The sequence below is a fragment of the Camponotus floridanus genome, unplaced genomic scaffold (assembly GCF_003227725.1).
Source record: "Camponotus floridanus strain SB8 unplaced genomic scaffold, Cflo_v7.5 scaffold4, whole genome shotgun sequence".
NCBI lineage: Eukaryota > Metazoa > Arthropoda > Insecta > Hymenoptera > Formicidae > Camponotus > Camponotus floridanus.
The window spans coordinates 741,791-760,766 of NW_020229547.1; the positions used below are offsets into that span (position 1 = coordinate 741,791).

The 18,976-nt window shown below is 36.8% G+C and overlaps 1 protein-coding gene across 2 annotated transcripts in view; it reads left to right on the top strand.

Moving 5' to 3' along the window:
* LOC105248820 (nucleolar and coiled-body phosphoprotein 1) overlaps nucleotides 1-18,976 on the top strand; it is a 118,122-nt gene that overhangs the window by 70,723 nt on the left and 28,423 nt on the right. For both annotated transcript variants that reach the window (XM_011253826.3, XM_020026746.2), the window contains one exon: nucleotides 17,944-18,063. In XM_011253826.3, the coding sequence (XP_011252128.3) occupies nucleotides 17,944-18,063 (120 nt within the window). The remainder of the gene's footprint in view (nucleotides 1-17,943; nucleotides 18,064-18,976) is intronic.

The following is an 18,976-nucleotide window of genomic DNA, read 5'->3' on the forward strand; positions in this document are numbered from 1 at the left end:
TTGCATGGCATTCCTCGCAACATCACGAAATAAGTTGCGTGCTTCGACTGATATAAATATGGCTTAAACTAAATTCTACTTAGAGCAAATTTTTATTTACACGTTTACGACAACTCTTCAAATGAAATACGAATAATTTTTTGAGAGCAAATATAGATACAAATATAAGCTGCTTACGTCCATAATCGCGCTCATTGTTTAACTCTAAAAAATACAAAACTCCGACAATGGACCAGTGCTTGTGCAAATACACGAGACTTAAGTGAAGTGTATTTGTGTACATAATTCGTGTTCATTATCGGGGCTTTACTAGCATCGGTCTTTAATTCCTTCTGTGATTTCGTCGATAACAACATTATCACTATATAATGTTGAAAATGAGCTTATAAAAAATAAGTTTTTTCAAATTACAAATAGTTATAAGTATTTTCAAAATAAAATTCTTTATACAAAAGCTGTTAAAAACATTTATACAGAAAAATTAAACCATATCGCAATCATAGAAATTTAATAATACAAGAGAAATTTTTGTAATACATATTTTTGTGGAAACTTGACACTTTGGAGTTCTTGTAAAAAATTTTATATAATTATATTATTATTTATTTATTATATATTTATATTATTATTTAAAAATTAATTTATGAGTAAATACATCGGTGGTTTAAATTCTGAAAAGTACATGTGCTGATGTTCATGAATTGTCGATGACAAAGTCTTCGCTTGAGACATGATCGCTTCATGACGCTATTTGCTAAACTTGCGTGAAGAAAAATGGCGTATATTTATTTAGGATACGTTTTGTCGAGAGTTTCGTATAGGTGCTCGACTTACCCCAAACGCTATTTCTTTTTCGCTTCTATTTTTTCTCACTCATGGCTTTCATGCATCTCTCTCGCTTCTTTTTCGATCTCTTTTCCCCACGTAGTTTCAGCCTGCCGCATTTCCGTTCTTTATTCTGCTCGCTGGTTGTTACTTCGTGCCGACAACACCTCCAGCGCTCTTCTTTATTTCCATTAGGGTGCTCCGAGCCATTTGTTATGATCCTACGAATCCACGGAAGTAAGGGGATGCATGTGTACTTACCAGAAATAATCCCTCACTCACTTAAATTATTCCTTCGATGCCCTTTAACATTGGAAGAAGACTTCTTATTCACTTCATTCTTTCACGCTTTAATGCTTTGAACTCACATTCGGATAAAATACGATCTTAATTTTCTAAATTATGTATAAACTTTTATCCTGAGAAAATCTTCCTCTGAAAGAGCAGCGCTAATTTTTTTTACTGTTTTTAATTTACTTTACTATGTTTTAATATTCTTTCTAGAATTACAATCGCATTATTTTCTAAAGACTATTAGATTGAAGGATGAACGTGAAAGAAAATATTTATATCTTTTTTGTTCGGAGATATGTTATATTTTGAGAACTTGCACTCCAATTGTGATTCGTCTGTGTCGTCGCATATCCGGTCAGACGTTTAACCCAGATGCGAATCAGACGAGCAGACCAAAAAAATCGGAAATTATTGACGTGATCGTAAAACTGGCGACTGGCATGCTTTGACAGTTAAATTAAAAAACGCGCTTTCGCGTTTCGAAAGCCAAAAGTCACCCTTGATGGATAGGGCTTAATAAACTTTCGAGGTATCAACGTATCATTTGCCAGACACTCGATGGGATTTTATTGTTTCCTTCCTATGCTCTTCTGTTTGGCTTGTCAACCATCTTCCCCGTCATCCCCTATGAAAAATGTGCTTATTGATATATTGGATACAGAATCATTTTCTTGTTTTTTTTTTTGCAACGATGGTTCCCGATAATTATGTTTGATCAAAACTGTGCAAAGTATTATATCTTTGTTTTACAATCGTGAGATAGAATAACTTATCATTGAGACACGATACTGTAACGTTAAGTAAACGTTTCAAGGGATTTCGTTTAAAATTTTCTTGTCCGTTTAATCCGCTTTCCATCAAACCCTTGTTGATCTCCAGGTTCAAGATCTTAGTTCGTCGAGGAAAGAATCTTAAGACAATGGATTTGTTTTTTTATTGAATTCTTTTCTTCCGTCACCATTTCGTTCATGCAAGCGACAAACTGTGTATGTAAATGTAGCCCAAGGGGACATAATCCTATGAGAGGACGGGTAAGAGGGTCGCCACCGGTTGAGAAATGCAGCAAGCGATATACCATCATTGGCGGCACCCTTATCTCTGGTATACACGCTTCGATATCGCCCTCCGATCGCGAGAGTGGAATATCAAAATCGGTAAATTAATGATCTCGCCGGGTAACCGATGGCGGGATCTGATTACGTAATCTTAAATCTGAAGATTCATTTCAATCTCTCAGTACAATATTATCGCTTCTAATAAGCACACAGTATCAGGAAACTCGAAGATTTATTTTTATATATCTAACTTCATACAACGTTATATAACGTTTAGTCCGACCAAACTCACACACTTATCTCACTTAAGTAAATTTATGTAACATTACTGTATTTTATGTAACACTTTTTCTTTCATAATTATTATGTAGCGCGTGTGCCCTTCTCACCTGCCTTTCACCCTTCGCACCTGCTGCAACACGGATACGCGAAACCGCAATACGCTCCATTGACAATTGCTATGGGAGGCCATGGCGGCGAGCGAGGAAGGTGAAGGGTCGTCCCGTAATAGGCGTCCCTGCGGGACGGTCATGTGGCTCATGTACTATGCTACGAGGAGAGTCCGACGCTTGTTCTCCGACGTGTATGCGCACGGCAATGCGTGCCACATGACGATGTCCCATAAATAGTCGACCGGACGCCGGAATTTCCATTATATCGCGTTCCCATACCTAGGCGCCGTAAACAATATCATCGAACTTCAACGCCGAAACGGGCTCCCCCATTAGATGTTCGTGTTACGATATTTATTACTTGCGCGGCCATTGTGATACATCAGATTTATACGGGGTTTTTTTTTCTTTTTGCGAAAAATCTACCGAGCACAGGAAGTCGCTGAACAGATCAAATCATATAGGATAAAATCGTAGGATATGTAAAATGCATTGTTAGAACTTGTCGAAATAAGTTATACATCAATATAATAATAAATTTTATTTACTTAATATTATTTTATTGAAGCAGATATGTCGCTTAGCATTCGCGAATTGCGTATATTCATTAATGGTTTATAGCGGTGGCTATAATTGTCATGCAATGCGCACGAAATACTACATTCAATTTGCAGCATAAGTAAGCAATGGAATTATAAATGTTTTGTCTATTGTTGCTCACTTGATTATTGGAGGTCAACAATTTATGACAATGACCTGATACTCGAATAAGTCCACTAATAACCTAATGTATAATAATAAAGTAAATATACTTTTCGTGCTCGTATTAGGGCATTATAATAGCATTTACTACTAAAATTTATTGATAGAACTAACATAAAATAGAAATAAATTGTTTGCCCGAAAATTGTATCATTAATTTTATTAATAGATTATTTAGCGTTTCATAAGGTTTAATGGCAACGATAAGTATAAAAAATTATGCGATTGATAATGATATGATGATTGGTAATGATGATGATTGATAATGATATGATGAGATATATTTATAGAACGGAACTTGAAGTTATAAAAATTATTGATCCTTGATAACAAACTAATATGATTGCGTCATGAAATGTATTTTCAAGGATAATACGTGGTAGGGAGTTTTCAAAGTTGTATGTTACCCCGACCGCAGGTGTTGATGGCTTCCGCAAGCAGCTCAGTTGCTCAGCAGCTCGAATATTTCATGAACTTGAGCAAGTCCTTCGTCGCTTCGCCATATGATTCATTCAGGGTGGAGTGTTTCAAACTCGACAGAGGAGATGATTACCATTTGAAAAGTGATTAAGCGTCTTTATCGTATATTTTTCCAGTATTTCTATTGAATAAAAAATATTTTAAAAATTATTCCGTATTTCTCTTTGTTAAAAAAATCATGCATCATTACATTGTTGCATCATAAATAACAAGGTTTCTTTAACGATTCACGTCATCTTTGTTAACAAATACGACCAGTCCTGAGTTCGAATCTTTTAAGATCGAGAGAGACGAGCTACTCCCTCGGGATCAAATCATGGGGAACTTGTAATCCGGGTGGTAAGGCGAAATATTCTCCGAACACAGCAGCATGTCGAGGGCGGTTTCGTGGTAGATGAATATAACGACACGCCTAAAGGGACCAACATCTCTAAATCCATGGTAAAGATAATTACGTATTCGTTTCGCGTAATGAGAAAGCAGCAATGTGCTGTGAATTATTACATCGTTCAAGATTTGCACATTAATATATCAATACATTATCACATATGCGTCTTAAAAAAGTGTGAACATAATATATAAAAGTATAAATATAAAAATGGCATTAATAAAGGCCAATCTGCGAGCAATAAAAAATGCTTAAGAATTATTTCATCAAATATTTAATAATATATTAAAAACATGAAATACTCACTTGTGTTTTCTTTTCGATTTACGTGATGAAATATAAATGAGTATCAATGGAAATAATTTATTAGATGGAAAATTGAAATGTGAGATACATGAAAATTATAATGTCATAAGAGACTAATCGTGCGTTCTCAGTGTATAATATATATCAGAAATATTATTTTCACAGAGAAAGAGATTATAGTATGAATCTCAGATTCTCGTATAGAACAGGAATTAATATGTTATTAATGATACTATATGCCTTGTGTATTGCGAGAATGCTATCTCACGAGCCAGACAACGTCTGTTTGTTCCAACTAGGATTCTGATCGTAAACTCGCGTTGGATCTTGTACATTTGCATGCATTTTGCACATTCATGGCAGTCCACAGTACTAATTCAATATCGGCGATCTTTAGCGTGCAAACTCACCGTTGGTTGAATTAACACCTCGAACGTCGTATATTGTTCTACCTGCACCCTCATTGCAGGGGCATTGCATCGGCAATATCTATGCGCGATGTACTTCCTATTCGGTCAACATTAACTAGGTTATATAGCTGTCCAAATGGAGGATATGCATTTATAGAATGTTCTACAAGCATGTAATCAAGATTTATGAATATCTTCTCAATTCATGTTTCAGTCATATTGTTTTCATCTTTACTATATCATAATGTTTGAGAAATGGTTTTTAAAGAAATGGATCATTTTAAAGTGATTTTTTAAAATGTAATATCCCTTAAAATAAATAACAATTTGATTTATATTCGATTTACATTCCGCATATGATTAATTCCCGTAGGGCGCTCCATTGAACTGTAAATATGCAATACAAGTAAGCATCGGAAGTGTGCTTTGTAAACTTATTTTGATTTTTTTTTATCTATTCAATATTATTGTATATGGATATCGTTTATCAATGTTCATATAAGTTCATATAATGTTCATATAATATTTTCCGTAAGAAAAAACCTGCAGTTTTAATCTTCCGTGTGCAAAAATATTTTGAATGCAATTAGATTTTATTTTTTACAGATTTTTCTAAGATGTCTGCGCGCCCTTTATCCGACAGCCACCCCCTTACAATATTTATAAAAAGATGTCCACAAAATGTACTTATCTCTTTGTCTTCTAATGAATTTGTTTACGTTCCATTAAAGTGCAAACTGCAATGCTTTTCTCTTGACGATAATCTGAATTTACGAGTGTTTTTCTTGCCATTGCTTTCGACGTTAAGTTATCGTTACTTGTGATAGTGCTTTATTCAGGTATTTGTGAAGAAATTCCAGGAACCATTTAACATTCCTTGTGCTTTAAACGAAACTTTTGCGTCAATGGTGGAATAGCAGCGCAAGGATCGATACTCGTCGCCGCTATAATTTAATCATCTATGGACCGCTGGAAAATTGCAGGCATTTATATATTGTTTAAAGAATTTTCTCTATTATATTTTTTCTACACGTATAGCACGTATAAAGAGAAATATGCTCGACATAAACTGATGATTTAAGACCAATGTTTCTTATCGCTTTGTTCAGAAGACTAATCCCAGCGGAAAGGAATGGTTTAGGTCTCGCCGCTTATTGAAACATTTCGATGCTCTCTCTTTTTTTTCCTCTCTCTTTCTCTTTCTCTCTTCCTCTCTCTTCCTCGTGTTTTCGGAGTGCAATCTTTTCTCGAAGGGATGATCAGGCGGACAGCGTAACGGGCCAGTTTAATTTATTTGTCGTCATTATTACGTCGTGATTAAACTCCGTCGATTGTTCCGGAGTCTCGTTCGTCGGGGATCTAACTTTCGGTTTAATTAAAAAAACGTGATCACTGTTTTCAGGGATCCTCCTTTCCCCCCATACACGCGGCTCCCTTCCGTACCTCCTCGCCGTAAAAACTCTTTTCGACATCTCTAGCAATCAACTGAAAATGTTTTTCAACCGATGCATTCTCGCTTGGCGAACATTATCGAACTAAAAGAGTTCCTACTCTTAACAGATTGCTACCATTTTATACCTAGTTATAATCGGATCAAGCAAAATTAAACCATAAATCCTATTGATTTTGAAGTTTAGAGCACGAGTAAATTTAGTAGAATATGAATAGAAAATATTAGACAAAAATACAATGCATCTAGAATAAAGCCATTTAAGTTGGAAATTATTTCAAAAAAATACAATAATAATCTTGCAAATAATTGTGAAATGAATAAGAAATGCGTAAAATGAATAAAAAATAAAAAATATGAGAGATTCATGGTTAATAATAAAATTAATATTTTAAAATTAATATTTGTAAAGTAATTATAATTTCTCGACGAAAATTTACTTCTTGCTCTCTAAATAATTATCTTGTTAGCACATACATACATTCATACATTAAAGCATATAAGCTGATGCATTAGCAAGGGGTTTCAGTCGTTTATCTTGTCGCAAAGTACATTTATTTCACAATGAAGTCAATGGGATCATTAACAAGGTGACCGCAATCTAGCCGGTATACCCAATTAGCATTGACCCAAGCCATTTCGATTCTAGAAACCCTTGAAACTATGGAAATTAGTTTTTGTCCTCGGATTTCCCGTAATATTTCCTTTCCTATTTTATCGTGAAACCGTAATTTGTTTTTCGTATAAACGAAAATGCATCAACAAACTAATCACAACTGACATTGTTCGATATTATCAGAAATCACGTTCCAGCAACCTCATTTCTGGATAGAGAGATATGATCCGAATAGAAGCTCCGAAGGGTTGTTACAAAGGGGAATTGGATCTCTGTGTACATCATGTAATGCCATGTGATGTATGAATTTAATTAAGTAATTATATAGCGAGAGAGAAAGAGAGAGAAAGAGAGAGAGAAAGGAAGAGAGGAAGAAGGAGAGAGAGAGAGAGAGGAGAGAAAGAGAGAAAGAAAGAGAGAGAGAGAGAGAGAGAAGCACACCATCTCTACATTAATCACCACCCCATCAGTACGCATTCGTCTTCTCCTCCGTTCTTTCTTTGCGTCCCTTCGCGAGGTTTCGTGTCACCGCAGAAATTTCTAGACTGCGACAACGTACCGAAAAGTTTCTCGCTTGAGCCAATTACCTCCTCAACGTCTGTCTTAATAATATCTCGAGCGCTTTTTACGCCGCAATTAACGGGCGGCAATTAGTCTGCAGCGTAGCTCAAATTTCTTTGTCCCATAAATCGATGTCTCTCCGCGCTCGGTGCACCATCAATATTATGCAACCGACGTCAGCAGACATTATTCAAACATCCTGAATTACGATAAAATACGTAATGCAATTAAGATGTTAGAATAATGTAGAAATGGATCTCATAATTTTTTCGGACGTAAATAATTCAGAAATAATTATGCGAGATATAATTTACAGAGACGTATCGCGATACGTGGCAATCAACCAGAAACGGTAACCATATCTACGCTATATATAACATACAGTAGGTAACGTACCCCTGCAACATTTGAATCAATTACTGCCCTAGGGCTCTTAGGCAGACCGATCCCATATTACGAATGGCGAGTCCGGCGCAAAGTGAATTAATTAAGTGTCCGTAGATACGTACGAAGGCCCGAGCCTATCCGTAGAAGCTTCGGGGCATTTCGAGGACGTATTAGGACGCATTGATGACGGGGATCCGGAATCCCGGAGCAGTGCCCCTTCTCTAGATACGGGCCCCACTTTGATCGAGTGCGATCGTCCGATTGTGCGGCTTAATTGTTACCGCCGCCGGTGCCGTGTCGTGGGCCAAAATTGCTTCGCCGATAACGCGGTTATCGCCGAGGACGCGATTATTCTCGGCATGTCCCCGCAAACGCGCAGGACATTGCCGCGTTTCCATGCAAGGATCTAGATAGTATACACCCTAGTGACGGTCAGCTTGTAACTGTAACAACATACTCTGATAATTAGACTTCGAAGCATAATTACAAAAGATATATTATGAGATCTTTATGTATAGATTCTCTAAATTATACATACATATAAACATTTCAATGCACTAAAATTAAAATTAAAATAATCCTGGATTATAATTAATTAATATTGTTATTAAAGGTGAAACTCTCCAAAATCGATCAACGTTCTTCGTATCGTCTTGATACTTATTTTTCGCGAATAAAATAAATTTTGAAAAATATTGTAATGCTATTTATCTTTAAAATTTTTGCTAAAATGCATAAATAATCAGAAAATTATTTGAGAATTCTTTTATAACGAATATAACTTTAGAATCTGTAAGTTTTTCATTATTTATGACAACGTTTATGCATTATTTTATTTTAATTGACATTTTTTGCTTTTAAAAGAAATAGAATTCCTTCTAAAACTTATATAGAATTATAAATTCCTTAAAATCTGAAATATTATATGGAAAGTCTTGCAAGACCAAGTTGCAAGAACTTACGTTCGACGAACTTACGTTCGAGACGTTGCATGAACTTATTATTTGTCTTGTGGCTGTTCTTTGTAATTTAACAGTCTGTGCTATTTCTGTCGAAAATTTTAGAAATTCAAACTTGTCAATAATTTATGAGTTCCTTGGTGCAAAAAAATCAAGTTTTACGCAGACAAATTTATACTGGTTCCTTTTTCAAGGGAGACACATACATATGTGATTGAAAGGTGACTGTGGTTTACCACAAACTCGGTGTTAGCCATTCAATGTTGCGGCAATGTTTCGAAAAGCTCTGGTATGGTATCGGTGTTGGCGTCGTTAGTTCGATCCTGCGTTACTGTGGATTTGTACGTCAAAATTCAGCGTTTAGGCTGATCGGCACGTCTCGTTAATTATGCACGTATGCGCGCGTGATGTGTGTGATCCTGGGAGACGGACCGTCCACCGCGATCGGGCTAGGGAGAGGAGAGCTGAAAGTCGAGGGACGTGGAAATCAATGCTCGTTTGCTCATTCGCGTTCGCATTTTAACGAGATCGTGTTCCCCTAGTCTGATTCATAATATGAAATCTATCCTACATGATAGAATATTATATATATTTTTGTTATATTTACATAATTAAAATACATATACAGTTTATAAATTTTTTATGATAAAAAATAATTTTGTAAGTATATGTACACATATACTTATGCATAATTTTAGTAATATAATAATAATCTTATAAGTATATAAAATAGGAATAGTTTTATGAGAAAAATATAAGAATAATTTTATAATTCTTTTAAGTACTTTAACCACATTACTTTTTCTTTATATACGAAATATAATATTTTAGATTTATAATACTGTTGCAATGATTCTCTTAATATTCATTACGAACGAAGCAGCAGCGTGGTATTCTTACCATCTGTTTCTGACGGTAAGGCCTTCTAACTGTAAAGCCTTAAAAAAATGTCACTCATTTGCGCATAATCCTCGAGAAACCCTCGTTATTTTGTAGTCCGTCGCAAACGTTTGTCATACTTACCAATCCCAAATTGGCCCCATACAACAGGCTGGATAAAAGTCTCATCATAATTTCCTACAGGTTTGTAAATTATCGACTATCATCCGTAAAGAGCCTGAGAGTAAACTCAGATTAAATGATATCGGAATTATGTACGTACACAATTATGTACTATGCACAATATACACCGTTAATTGAGATGGATGAGTATTAATTTCGAAATAATGATATTCGATCTCCCGAAAATCCGGAGATTATGTCGTCGATCAAACAGCACAGACAGAATTTATTATTGGGGCGAATCGATGAGCAATAATTGTGATATGATAAAGTTTAAAATGTAATAAGGTACCCAATCACCTGTTTTTCACAAAACTTTTTGTAATTTAACTAAAAATTAAATTACAAAAAGTTTGAAATTATTTATATCTACTTTCAAATTATTACAGATCTCATTGTATCCTAATATATAATAGAAAGAGTAAATTAAAGTAAATCTAGTGAAATACATCGATCTTATCTCGATATTATTTAACCAATAATTTTCGACCGAATGATACAAAATGCGATGCTTTGCACGCATTAAAATTAACTTGGTCGCATAATCCTCTGCTAAACGAAAAAGATGAAGACTCATCCAGATAAGAGTCAACCATCGTTAAAGACGAAGTCCCCGTTTTAATCCAGATCAACGTCGACTAATGTCACCGGAAACGAAGCGCGTCAAATGTACCGCGAATTATTAACGAGGTTGGCTTCCTCGGCACGAGTTTGTATTTTTGTTTGCGTGCGCGGCCTCGAAGGATTTAGCCCTTGTGCTCGCCGAAGTGCGAAGACGCGATAACGCGAAGGGTTTATTCCACGTCTTAGGGCAACTTTGTGATAGAAGCCTCCTTGGCACAACATTCTATTGCGAATTGCACGGTATATATATTCAATCGAAAGCCACGGAATGATCGTTTAATAAATTAAAGCGATGTTGTCTTAAAGTTATACGTTCAATCTGTCTACAACTCATGTACCACACATGTACTCACATATGTATCACGAAACGCATACATTGCATACACTTGAATCTCGAGGGTTTTGTAGTTTTGAATATATTGTATCTCGCGTTGCTTGCAATTTATTGTCATGGCGGTGCGGTTAATTAGAAACTACGAGATTACAACAGAAGATGATTATTACGCTTCGCAATTCCCTATTTCTGCTTGCGTCGCGTCTGCGCGAAATGGAAAAAAAAATAAAAGTTGCAACCTCACGTGACACTTCACGAAGCATTGTTCGATCAGACACAAGCGAAATGCGGGAACGCGGATTCGTTTTAGACTGCTGTCTGCGACTGATCGTGACGAGCAAGTCGCGGGTAGGCGGGATTTTAATAAACCGGAAGCTCATTGTGTGCGAGTTCTCGAGCGTCGCACACGAATGAAGGCTATCGGGAAAAAGAGGATGGATGTTGCAACGAAGCGCTACAACGAAGAAGCAGCAGGGTGAAGCGAACATGGAGAATCTCAGCCTTGAGGGCTGTATTGTTGTCGCGCTATGTGTTGATTATGACTAGCACATATATTCCTTCCTTTATTTATAATGAGTTTGCGACGCGAGTCATCAAAATATTGGAAAAATTTTGTATTTTCTCTTAATTAATGTTTGAGCATCGTCTCTCTTTTTTCACGATATATTTTTAATCTACTTATAACAAAATAAATAATTTTTTATTTGCTTATATAAATTAATCAAAGAAAGAGATCATTATTTTGGAGATATATACTATATTATATTATATTATATAAATTATAATTCTCTTTCATATTGTTATATGCAGTTGACTATTTGAAAATAAGATAGTCGGCATTAACAGGATTTCCGACACATGCAGAAATCCGACTTGTTATAGAAAAGCGAAAAGCTTCGATTTAAAACGTTCCGAAATGAAGAGGGTCGAGGGTCGTCACATTGAGCTCCGTTTAACGAGAAACAAGGGCGGTCGGGTGCGACGCTCGTTCTCTCAAAGAGTCTCCAAGACGACTTAGGAACCAGGACGTTTCCACCGTGGCACGGTAGCGCGCCTTTTCCGAAAACTCTCATCGAAGGGGCTTCTATGATGTTGCAGCAGTCCCAAGAAGGAACTTCTAAAATCAATTAGCAGCCCCTTAGGCGATGGGGTTCCAGTCCCGCGACAGGGACCCTTTCTCTCCATCATAGGATAAGGGGTAACAAGGAGGGGACAACGTTTATCCCAACAGGGAAACCAGCGGAACAATCACGGCGCGACTATGAGAGCGCGAGGAGATTCGAAAGGGAGCAAAATTATGGAAAATCGTGTATATGCATGTATAAATATCTACATGAAACAGATCGGGACATCGATTCGGTGCAACTGTTTTGTACTGTTTGTAATTTTCCACAGTCCATAGCGCGCCAGATTAACCTAAATCGGTGATGATTTTTTTAGTGCTGTCTAGTGATAGATTTTATGAAAACGGATTTATTAGATAAATTTTTGAAATATTTTCCATTAATAGTAGGATTTAACAAAATATATTTTTATTCGTTTTAAATAAAATTATGATTTTAGTTATTGAATTAGTCAATTTACATTCCTTTTTGTAAATTAAAAATTTTGTAATTTTTATACGGTCTATTATTTAATAACTTGGACAGTTTAGATAATTTAAAAAATAAAAAGAACGAATTGTACGAAACATTTTTTGAGCGAAAAAAATTATTTTTTGCACCAAGAGAGCAATTTTCACGGCCGTAAAGTTTCATTGTAGGGAATCCGTGCGTTTCATTTCGAGTGCTATTTAAACTTTTACTCAGAGGGATGGCTTGGAGAGTCGAGTTGAGAGACGATACGCTTAAGCGGTCTGACGTCCTTTCTCATTCCAGTAGAAGTTTAATGACTGCGTTTAACACATGCAATTGAAATCGCATGTCCGACAAAGTCTATTTATAGACACGTCGGCAAGATCACGAAATCAAAGTTTCAAGATCGTAAGTTCTGTCCTTGGCATGGCACTCTAATTGAGTGGTATGAAAGAGAATCTTCCAGCCCTTGTAGATTGTCAAGAACGTAGAAATTGAAGGAAATGTTGGTTGCAGAAACTTTGAACGGATGTAGACAATATTGTGCATAATAAAAGATATATAGAAATAAATATATAAAAACTATACGCGAAATAGTGTAATACCTGTTCTTATACTTTTTAAAATATTTACTTATATATATTTTTATTTACAGCTACACACTATTATTATTAATTAATTATTATACACTATTATTATTAATTAATTAATTATTATTAATTAATTTTTATTTTTTCTATTCATTATTATATTTTTGGTATTATTATATTTATGGAGATCAGGCTTAAAGAAGCTTTGTTAACTTCGATAAAAGAGCGAGAAGAGATGTGAGGGAGATGAAGCAAGTCTAAGAAAAGCGGATGATTAGGGACCGTTGTGCCGACCCTTAGTCTGCCTTATTGCTAGTACTCGGTTTCTACAATGACGGAGCTCCTCGTACCTTGAGCGAGTTTTGCTCTCTTTGAGCAACCTGCTGGACCCTTCGTGACCCTCCAAAGGACTGCAAACGACAAAAAGACTCGTAGTCCTTCGATAGCCGTTTCTATCCGATCGAGTCGAAATACATCGAAGGAATCGAGGGACATGCGGTTTTCTTAAATAAAGACGAAAGACTGCAAACATTTCATTTTGTAATCTTTAAATCATGTCTTATATCTTTAATTCTTTAAAACTCAAAGATACACTCTCATTTATTCTGATTCATTACGATTATAATTACGATTATAATTCATTAAGCAAACTCTTTTTTCGTAACTATCAATCATAATGCAACGAATTCCATTAGTATCTCTCGAGGAAACCTGTCACACGAAGAAACGTGATGGAAAGATTCCGATGATAAATTCCAAGGTCGAAGGATTTCTTTATATGGGTCTTCCTTATCGTCGCCTCCTATTCTCGGTTATCCACGATATGTCAGGATTCAAGATTTTTGTTCGTTCGCGCTTCATCGCTTTCGCGAAGATATCGACGGATTTTTCAACTCGTCATCGCTAGATTGCCTCCGGCGTCGTCTAACATAACGAACGAAGACCAAAAAAGATATCGAAAAAAAGAGCGACGAGTACATTTGGAAAATATACGTGATGAAGAAAATTGGATCGTCGCACACTGTATATTGCTATTGGACGTAGCCCTAAGTGAACTCGTTCTTGCGTTCCATTAAAGATAAGTTCGTGAAACTTTAATCAGTACGTGACACTTTCACGTTATCCCGTGATGTTAGAGCAAACATAGATTATCGTAACGCGGAAAATGAGAAGAGCGACTCCCCAAGGACTCATTGTACGCACTTTCGCTCATCGTCAATCATAGTTAACTCTGTCCATCGATCTTCAGTTCTCTTGATGATGTTTTTCACGGTCTGATTGTTTTAGATGGGCGAAGAAGATGACGATTTTCTCTCGATATTTTTAAAAAATACATTGAAGAAGTTAATAAAGTTAAGTTAAAGAATTAAATTGATATATAGGCGAGCGTCCAATTAATGTGAATTTACGGATGTATGCGTACCAGTGTTCTTTCAACTCGATTAGAAACATTGGAAGGGAACAATGCGGATATTTGCTAACTGAGATGCAAATTCGATCTAGAAACGTTTGCCGACAAGCATTTAGGGATTCTGTAGAAGCATCAGCACCGGGACCCTTAACTATTCAAGTCGTAACCCTTCCCAGTTAGGGTTAATTATGTCATTGTGATCGATCTGTTTGCACAATTCACGTGCGTTACGCTGCGCTGCGATTTAATGGTACTTTGAATATAATCGAGCGTATCATATTGCAAATATTGATATTATACCATTTCAATTCATTCTTTATACCGTAAAACGCCTGCATTCTTATACAAATAAAATATTTTGCTTTTACAATAAAATTAATGATCGCAACTACATGTGAAATTCTCTTTCTCTCTATCTCTCTTTCTCTACAAAGGATATATGAAATATTTAATAAAGTGAATTAACGCAGTTAGCAAGTTTCATAGGCATACGTTGCAAACTGCTAACAGGAATGTCGAGGTTCCGTGAAATAAACATTCCGTTCATAGTTGAAGTTCGGAGCACAATCGTTAATATCGCTTTCTATTACCATAGTTCGGATTACCATTATTATCAAGGCGAAAGCATTCGCCCATTATGCAAGAATATTGATTAGATTGCTGGATACTGCACGCCACTTAAAAGGTTTATAGATTATGATTATTACTATTAAGAAAGATGTAACAATGCATCCCTCGAGTATTACTGCAATTGCAATCTTATCGTCAAGATTTCTATTCCTTTCCTGACAATTTGGTCGCAATCTTCTGTATACGCATATCGAATAGGAAAGATTTAACGCTCGCAGCCGAGCGTCGTGCGCGTTGTACGAAAAAAAATGAAACGTAATGTTCGAGAATGACCAGGCTGAAAGTCGCAGGCAAATCGCAAGAGCGAAGGGCCGATCTGCTCCCCGCGGGGCAAATTTCCGATTTATTCAAGCTCGCTCCCGAATACTTGGGAGCCCATAAAGAGAATGAATGGGATTGTGGCGGTCGCCGCAATGCTCAGGGCTGCTTTAGGGGTTCATGAAATACGCGCTTGTCGCCCTCTCTCTCTCTCTCTTCATCTGTCATTTTCTCTCTCTCTGTCTCTCTCCTCATCTTTCACTTTCTCTCTCTCTCTCGATACTTCTCTGTTCCTCCCTATCCTCCTACTCACGCTGTCGCGCTCGGCTCCCCCTTTTCGCTTGTCCCCCATTGCGCTCTTTACCCCCTCCCGGCTCTTCGCGAATCGAAACTCCTCTCTGCAGGGTGGCCAGCGGTATTACCATGAATTTACATAGCCTCGCTTCGAACTCTGAACATATTGCGCCGCTTTGATTTATGCGAAACATTTGCTAAATATTCCGGCTTAATCTCGGCCACGCGAAATGCCGTTCGCGGGAGAGCGCGAACTTGTGCTCGCTTACGCGTAATGAGGGGTAAACGAGGTGTTTCGTCAGGACCACGGTAAGCAGAAGGAACGCAATAGGCACTTTATAAATGTCAGATCATGGAGGAGAGAGCTCGACGGGGAGAGCTTTTCAACCACCTTGCTCAATAACAAGCATGTTGGAAAATTCACGCGGCGTCCAAGATTTACGGGAAAACAAATCATTTCAGGAGACATCGGGGATCGCGGGGAAATCTATTTCGGCGAACTTTAAGGATTACGCTTCTCGTGATTTATGGCCGTATCGGCTAGGTGTGTACGAACCACGCATCACATTTTGATGCGAGATTCATGAATAACTCATAGACTTGATGGAATAAAAGTTATATCGAGTTAAAAAAAGTCTTTCTTTATCAAGCTAACATTCGCATTGTTGGTTAAAATTTACAAATTTAATATAGAAATTTATAGGATGACGATATACTAACGATGTACTGAAGAAGCTTGAGAATGAAACAGTGAAACACGATCCTTAGCTGCAGACATTGGCGGTTTTCTCGAATGTACCTTACTGAGCCTAGTTCGCAATTGGCTTCTCATAGTAACGATAGATTCACGACTGCAGTTCAGTCTGTGGGACTCGCCCTGAAGCCGGTAAAGTACGTATAATTATACCGCTCAGCTTCTTCAATTACACGACTTAACGATGCGACGACGATCGAATGGCCACCCATTTTATAAACACAATCGCCTTGAATTACTTGCCAGCAATCTTGTCGTTCCAGCTGACTATGTCCCCTGTAATTCTTACTGTCAACTCGACGATTGGTGGAGAATGTTGAACAGTTCTGTAACACAGGAAAATTTTAAAGACAAAGAATTACTCTCTACAACCGTATCGTACAATAAAAGTAACTCGCCAGTTTATCTCGCGTATTTCGCAATACTACGAATCGATTTTTCCACCCTCTATGCCGTTTTCTCTTTGTTAAGTCTCGGCTGCATCATTTCCCGATGCGTGGCTATTTCCGCTTTTCCGTGAACCGGTCGTGCCTCATCCCAACTCGGTTGTCCTTCGACCGTTCATATCTCTTCTTTTTTTTTGTTTCGATTCCCACTTCACATATTCATACGGTGCTCTCTTTTCTCACAATAAATGCCGACCATTTGCATGTAGGGAGTAAAATTCCCTTCGAAGGGGCGAGCGCCGCGCGTCCCCGTGGGCTTCACCTACCCACCTCCTACCCCTCTCGCGCGATAAGCCGTCGCTAGGGATCCGCGATTGTCTCGATTTATATGCATGTACAGACGTAGGTGGTAGGTCGTGTATCGGTGGGACGAGGATATCCACGCATCGATAAATCGATCCTCCGGCAGACGGTAAATATCGCTGATGAGCTGGTCCAGTCAGCGTCGACAGGGATTTGAGAACGTGGAGGAGATTCGGGATGCTTACTCTGCGATTTGTCGAGCGACAGAAATTCTTCGTTCTCTCGATTCCAGATATCTCCCCATGAATTTTTATCCGCTGGTCGCTCTTCACTTTTTTTTGAGCAACATTTTGCGTATTTTCCCGTCCTTAGACGGAAACGACGCGTGCTTCGGTAACATCGAGGGTAACTAGCGGGGATAACAACTGGCTTGCTTAGTCCCGAGTCTCGAGAATTCAAATGAAGATAATTTGTTTCTACCCGTTGAAACACCGAGTATTATGAGGATATAATAATTTAATATTGTCATGCTATAATGAAATGTAAATTCAACATCAATTATATAAAGGCTCTTTATATAACGATTAAACGAGAGATCAAAATCGACTCTTATATAACCCTGCGCTGTAGAAGACTTAAAGAGTGGATAAAGTTTTTCAGTTATCAAAGTTCATGTCATTTGATGAAAGTTATTTCTTACAACTTTGAAACTCTATTAAAGATAGGGACACGAAGAGCGACAAAAGTTAGAGAGAATTCTCTCATCTAATGGAACAGTTAATGGGAAATGATAATAAGTGAGCACGATATATATCGTTTCTTTCGTTTGTACTTGCAGGTATCATTGTGCGATGATTATAGTTTACCCGTCGACTTTGTGAACAAGAGACGTCCTGCAAGCGCCGCAGCTGCAACTTCCACAGTGCAATGGACGCTGCCAAGTCCGACTGTAGAGAATGTAAGTATCGATTAAATAATTTAATATTTTTACATTTAAATCTGTCACTAAAGCAAATACTAGTTTACTCATTTTTGTAAACATGAGATAATTAGAAAGATGCTTTGGCTACAGCAAAAAATTTATCAAATTTAATTTGTTTATTGCAATTCGATACTATTTTATCATCCTTTACACTATATGTGTATATATATATTATAATTATGTGGAAATAATGGCGTATATTGCGTGATTAAAGACATTGGGAGGTGATCATGTATAACTTTCATGCAACTTTAACGCTTTTATGTGTACGGCGTTATTATATTGTGGCAAAATGAAACTTTATTCACCGCAATTGTGCGTTTATCTGCATTCACAGTTCAATGAATTCTGCGTTAAGCAAACACATTGCCATTATATGTTCACGCGTTCCCTGTCTCTCGTCCGAAAAGTTTAACGATATTTTGCGCACCCACGACGTGCAGTAAATCAAAAAGATCAGAGAGTTAGTTCTGCTGAAAAAATATAAATCTTCAAATAATTTTTACATATCTATACGAAATATATAATAATATTATACATAACATATATATTTTAATTTTATAATATCAATAATATTATAAAATTAAAATATATATATTATATGTATTATATATAATTATGTCGATCAAATTTAGTTAATCAATATTAATGTTAAAAATTCGCAAAAAGTTACAAAAATGCTTATATTGAGTCTAAATAAATAAATTTTATCCTCGTAAAAAAAGTGTGTGTTACACGCAATAACCATTTCGTTCGTTTCATCTTCGGCACACATCATGTAGGAACGACGTCATTTCCTGTGACTGTGGCCCGAGTCATTTTGCCTGTTAACGATAGTATTGATATTTTCACAACGCCGGGGAATCAGTCGAAGGGAGAGAAATATAAT